At 36.0% G+C, this 12,400-nt stretch overlaps 1 protein-coding gene across 1 annotated transcript in view; it reads right to left on the reverse strand.

The window, feature by feature from the left end:
• Window positions 1–12,400, reverse strand: part of Tenm1 (teneurin transmembrane protein 1) — an 811,545-nt gene that overhangs the window by 97,775 nt on the left and 701,370 nt on the right. The window contains exon 24 of the mRNA XM_036174144.1: window positions 3,292–3,312. Within this exon, the coding sequence (XP_036030037.1) occupies window positions 3,292–3,312 (21 nt within the window). The remainder of the gene's footprint in view (window positions 1–3,291; window positions 3,313–12,400) is intronic.

The raw sequence follows: 12,400 nt of genomic DNA on the forward strand, positions 1-12,400 counted from the left end.
ATTTTTTAATTATTGACTGAAGTCTGTGCTTTATTTAGATTCCCTTTGTTTATTATTTATTATTTTTATTAATCTAAGATCATTTGCCCATTCCAAGACAACAAATTACATTTAGTCATCATATCTTGCTAGGCTCTTCTGGCCATGACATTTTCTTGGACTTTTCTTGCTTTGATGACCCTAACTGTTGTAAGACTACTCTAGAAGGTACCCCTTTAGTGGAATTTGTCCAATATTTTTCTCAGATAGGAATTGTAGAGATTTGGTAGAAAAGTGTGATTTTAATCAAATCACACCTAGGTTGTAAACAATCAACAAAATTTATCACTGATAGACTTGACCTCAATCTTCCTTACTACAAAAAACATTCCATGTTGTCCTTCCTGAAGGGAAGTAACTATTCATAGACATGACTTAAGGTATCAGGAATTATATCCCACCTACTTGAGAGTGGAGCATCATATAAATTATAATTTTTAGATGGGTGATTTATCTTTTTAATTTATTTAAGAAAGGTATGAGTTTTTATATTAATATGGGCTCCATAGATATTTATTGTATGCTTGCAGCAAATGAAATCCAAAGCTATTTTGTGCTGTGTATGTTGTCCCAGTTGCTACCACTAAGAAATGTTTCTGTTGGATTATATGCATCTTTGTCATGCATCCACAAATGTTTATGATGATGATGATGATAATGATGTTAAGACTTAATTACTTCTGGCACTGCAAGATTGTTCTATACTCATCTTAAATCTTCCCTTTCCTTATACCACATCCAGCCATTTCTTGAAGAACAATAGCTCCTATTACTTGGGAGTGGGATTAAAAAGCAAGAATGGATTGATTGTTCTAAGCACTATGTTTGCATGTAATTCTCTTCCTGAATATATTGTGAGCTCTTTTCAGAGAAAGATTACATCCATCTCTCTGTCCTTAATGTCAAACAGTGCCTGAAAAGGTCAATGTTCATTCACTAAGTGCTGAACAAGAACTGGACTGTGTGACATGAAAGTAAGGCACAAAAAGAGTTCAGGCTTTGGGTACTTGGCCAAAATGGAGGGGAGAGTGCTGTCAGACGAATGAAGTCTTTTAAGGATTGCCATTATCTTAATTTCAATTGCCCTCTAAGCATATTTATGTTTATTAATAATCATAAAGTTTGCAAATGGTAACTTGAAACTTAGTTTACAGTTTTATACTAGAAGAAAATTGGATTCAATTGGAATAGTTGATTTTTTTCTATTTACCTTCTTTGAGTAAGATAAGTCAGTATATTCCAGGGATTTCTTCAACCCTGGAACTACCATGGCAGGTGATGTACATAAATTGTAAAGGATACCACCAGATTCTAAATCTGATTCGGCAGCTTTACCAGCAAAGCATCTCTGTAGCAAAGACTTCTCAAATAGGTGGTTGAGTAAAACTTTTTATGTGTTTAGTTCATTTTTTACTTTCAAAATAATATTTCTCCAACATATATAGATTTTCCTAGAGTAAAGGATGGGTTGCAACCTTTCCTGGAAATAACCTTTCATACTTAGGTAGCCAATTCATGCAGTTTCAAATGAGCCAGATTAATCATGCTTTGCTTAGGTAGGGTCCATGGGCTATTTTTCCAAGAGAAATGTTATACGCACAAAAGTACTTTGGAATGCATTACATTCATTCATTATTGAATATCTCCAATGTGCCTGTAAGCTAAGTTAGAATTAGTATTCACCTCAAATTTCAGCTGGGGGAAACCCAGAACCACAACAGTTCTGTGTCCTTACTAAGATTAGATTAGATCACATATGACTATGTGAAATGCCAACAGAACACTCTTGATCTGAAAGTGGAAAAGACAACCACTGTTCTAATTTTCTCATGAGTAACTTGTCGTATTTGGTCATCAAGGCTGTTTTCTTCAATTTTGTGTACTGGCTTTTAGAAAAGGGAATAATCCAACATACCAAATTCAAATTTGATTAATGTTATTTTCTTGACAGAAACATACCCTGTATTGATACGCAATTTCTTACCATTTCATGCCATTTCTCAAGTACACTTCTCCATTGACAGTGTTTTCTTTGTGCATTCTGAAAATATGCAAACTTGCAGCGCTATATTCCTATTTGCTTCACTCCATCATGACTAAATGTATATCAGTTGGCCAGATGTGAGGATTTCTTTTTGCAATCTAGGCATTAGATCTACTGTGTCACCTTCTGGTTAGTTTTATACTCAAGCCATTGATGTTCAAGTTAACAGTGATCACTTCATTCACACTACTTAAAATCACATAGATTGTTATAATTATTAATATGCAATAGCTTACCAGTAAGCAAAATGGCAATCAAGTGAATTTGCTTAAAGAATCAGCTATGCCAAAGTTGCAAGGCTGATTTGGTGCTCCAGCATTTGGGATGGGGCATCTCCCAAATGCAATGCATATTCCAAACCTTACTACTGCTATTCTGATGACAATTGGCACTTGGGAATGGACAAATTCAATTTTGAACAGTTATGACAAGGCTAATGCATAAATGAGTAGAAATCCTCCTCACTAATTTCTATGTGCTATGTGGCATTGTCAGTAAATGGTCAATTTGGAGCTTTTCAATTACTTCCTTTGGTGAGAGGAAATAGAACCCATTTAGTTATATCAAAGGAAAAAGATGTTATTAAAGAAAGTTATCAAAGCCAGGCCATTATAGTACATGCCCTTATTCCCAGCACTCAGGAGGCAGAGGCAGGTGGATCTTTGTGAGTTCTGTGGCAGCCTGATCTACTGAGCAAATTCCAGGACAGGTGCCAAAGCTACACAGAGAAACCCTGTCTTGAAAAAAAAAAGGTTATCAAATGCAAAAAAGAAACTCTCAGTTAAAAAAGGAAGGACATTATGGTTACTATTTTATAATATAATTGACAACTATATTTTTGAGTCAGGAGAAAAATATTTGCAACTTAAAAACACTAAACTTATTTGAATTTATGGACTCATTTGTGATATCACCTTAGGGAAACATAATGAGACTTTTGGCCTTACTTTCTTCTGACATACTGAACTGTCATCTCTCATTTATCTTATTTTCTTTTCTGAGGATTATTTTCCTCCACTAAATTTCTACTGAATGTACTGACCTTCTTTTCTTTTGGAATACACTTACCTGCACATAATTTCCAAATTCACTTTTATACTATTTCTTTAACTTTATTTAAGAAGCAAACATTCCCTATTTGCATATTATTTGAGGATGGTTTCTTAGGTAAGAGGGTCATTAGGCCGCTTCCTATGTTATTTGCTTACCTATGTCTGGTATCTCTGTTTCTATGGCGCACAAGGTATCCACGAATAGCAAGTAAAAACAAATAGAGAGTCATCAGTGTCATTCAACAAGAGAAATCTCAGCAGACATTCCTGACTCAGCTTGTGGCAATTAGAGAGACTACACTGGGATCAAAGTCCACTTACTCCTTTCATGGTTCTCCTCATAAGATGGTGTCAAGGTGGTTACATGTCTTGCTTTCATGGGTAGGTAAAGCTCTAAGACAACAAAAAAAGCTTCTTCCTGGCCATATGAATAAAGACTATTGGATTATAGCCCATGTGCAGTATTCTGGGAGCTATCCTTTGTCCTACTAAACTAGAATTCTGACACAGGGAAGTAGTGATTGGGGATTTTTATTTTTAATAAATTCAGCTTGCAATTCTGATGCAGAGTTAAGATTTAAGAACCATTGGACTTGGAGCTGAAAAATCAGCTGCTGCAAAGGAACGTTCTAAATTTTAGTTGTATATCTCTGACTACTGTACAGAAACAGAAAAGCATTGCATCTTCCTATCAAGGTATGCATTGGCCATGCATCCCCACCCTCAACTCTAAGCCAGTTATTGGACCTCAGGGATAAGGTAGAGACAACCATGTGCATAGTCATTGACAATATCTTAAAAAGGTCTCTTAACTTAAAAGTATGGGAGTTTTCTCTGCATGCTACAATATTGACCTGCCTGGCAGGATGTGCCCATTGCTGTCATAGTGACAGTTCTGGGGGTAACCAATCCAATTCTGGTTAGATACAAGACCTGTTCCACAGGAAGGATATCATGCCTGATAAAGAAAACTTGGTCTAAGGCCCATGACTAGGGCATCATAGGTCCTAGGGGGGGACCTACAGCTGTTGTTATGTTAAATGGTCATATCGTCAAACTGCCTTCTAAAGATTTATGTTTATTCCACAGGATGTTCTGCTGTGAATTTTGGTTAGAGAAAGATCTCTCTGCAGAGGGTCAAAGTACCAAGAATAAGTGACTGTTAGTGATCAGCTATGGATGAGTTATTTATACTAATCTCCCTACATTCAAGGCTCAGGGAACATCACAGAAGAATGGACAAAGAATGACAGAGCTTATGGAGGAGGAGAACTGTGAAATGCAGACTTTTGACATGATGTGGCTGCTGTACACATGAACTCATAGCACCTGTGGTTATATGCACAAGACCTGTACAATATCCAGATAGACATACTTCCAATACCAACTGGAGAGTGTCCCCTGAGGCCTAGCCTTTGACCGAAGGGCTATTTCCAGTTAATGGTTTCTGGTTGAGGGAGAGTCACTCTTTTCTGGGGACATGGTTGCTAGTGGGTTGCCTATATATCAGTGGATGGCCCCATACATATACACATATGAGCAACACTAATTGGACTCAGGAATTAACAACAACAACAAAAACAACAACAACAACAACAACAAAAGGGGAGCATTATGTTGGGAGACAGGATTGGGAGCACTAATGGAAACTGTAAGGAAGTAACGGTAGATGGGCATGACTGAAATAAACTGTATAAATGTACGAAATCTTCAAAGAATTTAAAAAAAGGATGACTTTCCCTTAGACCACAATAGAATGTCCTTAGCATTGAAACTGCTGCATCAAAACAGCTTCAATAAAACATCATGCCATCAACTATTAAAGCCTTATGTCTTCCAGCCATCTGTGTTCCAAAGGGCAACTGGGGTGGACAAAACAGACTTGTCAGCCACAAAGAAGCAGAACACTCAGTAAGCACTTCATCTAATAGCTTCTTGACACAGGGGATTGCCTTGGATGGTTCACTGGGTGACTCACATGAGGGGCTCAGTCTGTGTGCAGGCCTGACTTTAGGTCAAGTTTGCCTGGAAATAAAAGGCTATAATCATCTGTGAAATATAGTCATTTTAATTTGAAAATCCTTTTAAATCTGGCCCTTAGGTCACTTTGAAGACATCAAGATAATAAACCTTTTTTTTTTTTTTTATAACAACCAGGAAGTGTTCTTTTTCTTTGAATGTCCAGGAAGAAGAAAAGACACAGAATTATTTTACTTGAGATTTTCTGCAAAAATGGATTCAACTCTCTTGAAAAATTATCTTTCCAAGATACGAGCCTGGCCATAGGTCATACCCCATTGGCTCTTCTGTTTCCTTGGCCCATCTCAAAAGGGTAGGTATTCTGTGAATTGCCACAAAGGTCAACCAGTAAGGAAGCAGAGCTCTGATTAGAAACCTGGTCTCAGGCTTTTGTGCTTTTTTCTTTGTCTCTTAGACACTGTTTTTGTGGTCCCTATGAGATGGCTCTTGGAACTGGGTGGGCTCTAATCACTGGAACAAAGTCAATTCTTCTAAAGGAGTCTAGTTGTGAAAACACTAGATGGATCTCATTAAAATATGATTTCATCCACAACATTTTATATTTACGTGACACTGCAAGAACCATTTGTGTGTCTACAAAGTATTTTCAAATTCTTAGGTGATGGCAAGGAGCAGAGAGGAGATGGTTTGATTCTCTCGCAGTTGCTTCTGATCCTGCCAATAATGTCATTCTGCATTTGGAAGATGTCCCATATTATGCAGAGCAGCTTCTCTCATTAACATCTCAGAGGGAGGAAGTGAAAATGATGGAATTTATTTCTAGTGTGTGACCTTGTTCTGTCTTGGAATTACTTGTAGTTAAGGATTTAGGATTGAACTACCACCAAAGTGAACCTGCTGTCTAGCTATCAACTGACTGCATACTGAGCTACCAGTGTGTGAATTCTTCACAAGTGCCGAGGCCCATCAGTGGGCATTACTGACAGTCTCGAGGCTTGTCATGAGTTAAGAGGAGTCACAACTCCTTTGAGAGAAAGGGATATTCCTAATGAGAAGATCTATGAATTAACCCTTGATTTTTTTTTCCAGGACAAAGATTGTAAAAGGGTCATCTACTCTTTTTTTTTTATTGAGATGTGATTTTTATGCTATAAACCTAACTTTGTAAATGTACATTTCAGCAATTTCTAACACATTCAGTTATGCAACCCTTATGATTAGCCAATTCAAGAAGAAATTCTGTACCTATTTGACAATTATCATTCCTCCTCCTCTGCTTTGTCTCAGGCAACCAAAAGTCTGGATTTTGTTTGTGTGGATTTGCTTATTCTGTAATTTCACATAATATGATCACATTGTATTTGTGCCTTTATGGCTGTCTTCTTTCATTTTTCTTGTTTTTTTTTTGGTGTGGTTAAAGATGGGAAATAAGGGTCATGCCAACCTTAGAGCAGCTGTGCAGACTTGGTGTCAGGGGAGCATGAGTGTCTTGCTTGGTGATAGCTACAACCCTCCACACATACTTTACTTTATTCTCTGCTTCTTTCCTTATTCATGACCAGAAGTAATGAACTTCCTACCTTGTTCATCTTTCTGTGTTCTTCTTCTCTTGATGCTTTTGAATTCACACTTGTTTATGACTGACTTCTTGTTTTAATTTAAAAAAAAATTTAAAACTTTTTATTGATTCTTTGCTGATTTCACATCATGTATCCTGATCCCATTCATCTCCCTGTCCCCTCACATCTGCTCCCTGCCCTTGCAAACCTCCCCCCTAAAACAAAACAATATTTAAAAGAAACACCAAATATAATAAACAAACCACAAAGGAGAAGAATCATATCATGGAAGCTGTAGTGTGGCCCATTAAATCACACAGTTTACCCTTTAGTCCATTCAGCTTTACTTGCAAGTGTTCATTGCCATGAGTCATTAGTCTGGCTTCTGCTACACTGCTGATACTGGGCTCTCACTGGGGGTCCTCTTGGATATCCTGTTGTCCTGTGTATGACTGACTTCTTAGAGCTTTCATCTCCAACAAATGCCATCTCAGACTAACTTCTCACATGCTCTGTCTCTGTCTCTGACTATTATCAGATCTTGTCTTATGTTTTAAAGCCACTGCTAACATATGAGTTGAAACTCAGGTGGGGCATACCCATCTATTTTATCTACAGGCAATGCTTCTAGTTTTGTAGTTCCAGTTCTGTGAACAAAATGATGGTTTGTGGCAATTTCTCAGCTATTCATAGAATTCTTCAAAGCTAAGGTTCTGTTTGATCCTTTGTAAGAGTTTCTATAAGTTTCAACACCCCTTGGCATGTTAACTACTCCTAAAAAGGTTCTATACCAAGTCTCCTCCATTTCTAACCAATGACAGGAGTCAAGTCCTATAAGTAATGAAAGAAATATTAACCAGTCATTGGAAAAGAAATGGTAAAATCTCTAGAGAAATTTTCATGTCATGTTGACATTTATCAAGTCCAAATTGCTCAAGGTACCAAGATATATTTTCTAGCCTCTTATTTTCTTTTCTGTTTCATTTTTTAAGGGAAGGACAAAATAAATACCTTGAGAATAACTGAATTTTGAAAAAAATAGAATCATGAGGGCTTTTTATAAAGAATAAATCACTTCTAGTCATGCTTAATGAGTTTTCTAATAGAACTGTAAAATTAGAAGATGAGATGTGAGCAAGGGTACATTACATGTTTGAATTTGTACAAAGTACTTGGTAGGGTGTCTTCTCTTTTTACTTATATAATTATCCTTATTAGTTTTACAAAACCAAAAGTGACCCAAGGCTAACCAAGATCAAAGGAGAAAAGAAGCAGTCATAATTGATGAGAAATAGCTGAACTTGAACATATTGGACCCGAAGAAAAGAAGCTCAGAAATCTGACAGCTGTTTTCATATTTGTGAACATCTTTCCAATAGAAGAAGGAAGTCATTTCTGTGATTTTTCAGATTCTAGAATTTTCTACTAATAAAGAGACATTTCATGAGGTCAGATTTAAGTTTATTTTAAAGAATAAATTCTTTTTTCTTCTCTTTCTTCCTATCACAAATACGTCTAAAGCAGCAGTGGAATTTTCATGAGAGGTATATAACTTTCTGGTTATTGAAAACAATAAGGCAAATTATAAATGAAAAAGTATCAGGCATGTACTGGACACAATATTGTCATGGATTCTTCTAATAAACATTAAATTCACAAATCTGTGTTATCAATTTTCTACTATTAAATATGCAATATGTATTTCTGTACATGTATGTACCTATATATGTATACATTTTAACATGACAAGCAAATCCACAGGGATATCAAGACTCAAACTGTCATAGAAATGAATATATCTTTAAAGGTTTTCAGAAAATGTAATTTTGAAACACTTGTGTAACAGAAGCTTGTAAGTTTCACTTCTTTATTATCTTACTTGAGACTGTGACTGGAAGAAAGCATTCAGAATCATATTTGTAGACAAAAGCTACAGGAAGTTGGAAAGGGGTACTATAGACTTTAATAACAAGAATTAATGTTTCTCTTGGCATATTTGAAACAACAATATCATTAAACTTTTGTTTCTGGTTCTGTTCAGGCAATGATGAATGACCAGGTCGGGGATGGGGATGACTAGCAACCAATGAAATGAAGTGGTTATTGAGATCAGAGAAAAGAAAACTTAGATGCAGATGATTTGGATTGACTGGGGTAAGGTTGGAAGACTACCAGTCTTTGAATTGCCAAGTGGAATCTGAAATTACTCAATATAGTCAAGTATGGAATAAAAGGATAGAAAAGTGGGAAATACAGGAGCTCATCCACTTGGAACAAGTCTTATGTCCTCACAAAATGTCATCAAAACTGAGCCAAGAATGATCCATATGTGAATCTCTGTATGAGACACATAAGTGAATATTTTAATAAAGTTGAATTCAGTTTTACAGGTAAGGAGGTATAGGGCAGTGATAGAGATATGATAGGATGGAAGGGTAGATTATTGAATCTATTTTTAAAGAGTAACAACTTGTTTAAAATGTCTTACATTGCTATAGATTTTAGTCATTACAAATTTAAAGTTAATTTTGTTAAACTGTATGTATATTTCTACTCTTGTTTAAGGTATTATGTTTGTGCAGCTCATTTAAAATTGTAATGTATAATTAAGAAATACAGATTAATAATTATTTATCCATGATAATCAAACTTATAGTCATGTTAGTTAAGTTTTCTAGGTATACATAGATATATTTCAATTAGGTAGTAATCTTCAAACATTTCAAAGACCTATAGAATGTGGCATTTAAAATGTTTTAAAAAGTTAGACTGTTCTGGACAGTGAGACACGTCTGTTCCTGGCAGCATCAATTACATCAAGAAGGATGATGGGCATCGAAGACACTCCATATGGAATTTGCTTTCTTTATGTCAAAAGTTAGCCATTTGGGCAAAAAACTCCCTTTGCCTGGATTGCTTGACAGTATGTTCTATAAACTGGTCATACAGGACCCATAGGAAAATGACCACTGAATTGGCCAAAACAAGGTAAAATGGTCCTTCAGATTCCTGCTTCACAGAGGAGACACCTGACATTCTACAGGACATAGGGAAAAGTGACCGAGAGACTAGGCCTGAAAATGGATGCTCCAATATTGCAGAGGAACTTTGGGTGACTGTCCAGGTAGCCAGCTGTCTCTGTCATTTCTAGAATTTTGGAAGTTGCTGACAAAGCACTTCCTGTTTACTTAGGTAATATTTGATTCTTCTGAGATCTTTGATGGAGTTGAAGACTAGATAATTATAATTATAGTTTTCCTTAGTTATAATGAAAGATAAATTAGATATGAAACTTTAGATTCACAACTCTAGGATATATGGTAGAATATTTTCTTTAACTTTTCCAAATACAAATAGACTAGGTATTGTAACTGTAATTCTTCCTTGATAACTGTTTGTTATATATAATTTTACTATATTAAAGCTAAAACTTTCCTTTTTGATTACATAGAAAATGGGATGTGCTGTGGAATATCTTTCTGTATGCTGTGAATATATGTTGCTCCCATTGGTTAATAAATAAGCTGCTTTGGCCTATAGCAAGGCAGCTTAGAGGCAGGAAGGAAAGCTAAGGAGAGAGATAGGAAAGAGAAAGGTGGGGTCTGGGGAGATGCCAGCCTGCCACCCAAGGAACAACATGCCAGCAGACCAGAAAGACATTGAACATGTGGGGAAACATAGATTAATATAAATGGGTTAATTTAAGATATAAGAACTAGCTAGAAAGAAGCCCGAGCCATAGACCATACAGTTTGTAAATAATATATGCCTCTGTGTATTTACTTGGGACCAAGTGGCTATAGGACACATGTGAGACAGGTTTTTTCCAACCACAGAACTGGGCATGACTGGAGAACCTTCTGGCTTTAGGACAAGAGTAAATAATATAATGTATAATCTGAAAGAGTCAGTATTTAGGAGGGTTCTCTGCCCTTTTCTGTAATAACCCATTGACAGCATTGCTCCTTCACTTACAATTTTGAATATAACATACAAAATGACGGTATTAGTCTGTATTTCCAAGGAAACAAATTACTCAATGGGGTAAAATAACTAATTAACTGATCTTAACAACAGCAACAAAACTGGCACAAAGTGAAGTTTCTATTTAAGCACAGTAGAATTCAATAAGTATTTTTGTTCTAAAGATAGGTAGGCCTCACTAAATAATTTTATCTATTTCTTCCCAGAAAGTTTACATCTTGGAAAGTTATAGCAAATACATAAAGCTACCAATTATATGCAGATGATTTGATTTATATATATAAGTTACTGATCAGTATTTTTTTTAAAAGTGGTGTTTTTGTGAGACCCCTAACAGTGGGGAGTAGGTGTTTCTCTGACTCTTTTGTCTGATCTTGGTTTGCCTTGGAATTATTTTATTGTATCCTGTGTTCTGTTTGTTCATTGTCTCTTGGAGGCCTGCTCTTTTCTGAAGAGGATATGGACCACAAGTGGATCTGGTGGAGAGATATGGTGTGTGTGTGTGTGTGTGTGTGTGTGTGTGTGTGTGTGCACGTGTGTGTGTGTGTGGTGTGTGTATGTGTGTGCTAGGAGTAAAGGGAAAGGAAATTATGATTGGGATGTGTTGTATGAGAGAAGAGAATCTATTTTTAACAGAAAATGATTCTTATATGAACTGCATTGGTTTCTGTGTAAATATGACAGTTAATGTGTACTGACATGAACTGATTTGATGGTTTTGGTTACAGTCAAATAGGGAGTTATTCCATATTATATGCTTAACTATCCTGTTTCTATGATGGCCAACAGTCAGAGGAGTGTTAGAATTGAGAAGGACACAAAAATCTTTCTCCTTGAACTTAATTTAGAAGGAACTATTAATCATGACTCTATAACATGGCTTCACTATAGAAATGGTTGCTGGCAGGCTGCTGGCAGCATGGAGGTTAAAGAAGGGAAAAATATGACCTGCTAAAATATGGGAAAATTTTGGGTGGTGTATTCTTTCTGTGGAGAGAGCACTTAGCTTGAAATAGGTTCTCTGAGAAATCTGAGTTAGACAAAAACTGTTAAGAAACCCTGAAGGATCATATCTCAGAAAAGCCAAATAGAGTGATAGGCTAAGTGAGAAAACCTGAGTGTGTGACTTCACATATGTGTATGCCTCTGTACTTGAAGGTGCATGACAAGGTGTTGTGGGGTGAATACAGGAATGAAGAATAATTACAGGCTTTGGACAGTACTTTAAATGAGCAGAAATGAAATGTATTTTATGCCAGTAGAAATCACTTTGTAATTTGAAGTCAAATTATTTTAATTTATATGTGAAATGACTTTGTGTTGAAGGCCACAGTGTATTTTGTACTAAAATGTAAATTTGTGAATTGTTGAGAATCCTTAACTGTGAATTTCATCAATGAATGATGGTTGTTCCACCTTAGGTAAATTTACACTCAACTTACAAAGGAAAGGACTGAATTCAGTAGGGGCTTCCTTGTATTAATATATTTTTGTTTTGTTTTTATAGACTTTATTATCTTTCCTCTAATGAGGAAGTCATGTAGGTATTACATATGTGGGCTTTTACAGGGTTAACTAGACCAGCTCAGTAAGACTAGGAGTTTTTACTACCTGACAGCCTATATGTTGAATGAATTGCTTAGTGCTTCCATTCATGTTTGGCATCATGTAGATAAAACACCCCTAAGATTATGAAAACATATGTAGGATGTTGTATAAATAGCTTTCAAATCCAGGTATGC

This window comes from Onychomys torridus, chromosome X, assembly GCF_903995425.1.
Source record: "Onychomys torridus chromosome X, mOncTor1.1, whole genome shotgun sequence".
In the NCBI taxonomy this organism is placed as follows: domain Eukaryota; kingdom Metazoa; phylum Chordata; class Mammalia; order Rodentia; family Cricetidae; genus Onychomys; species Onychomys torridus.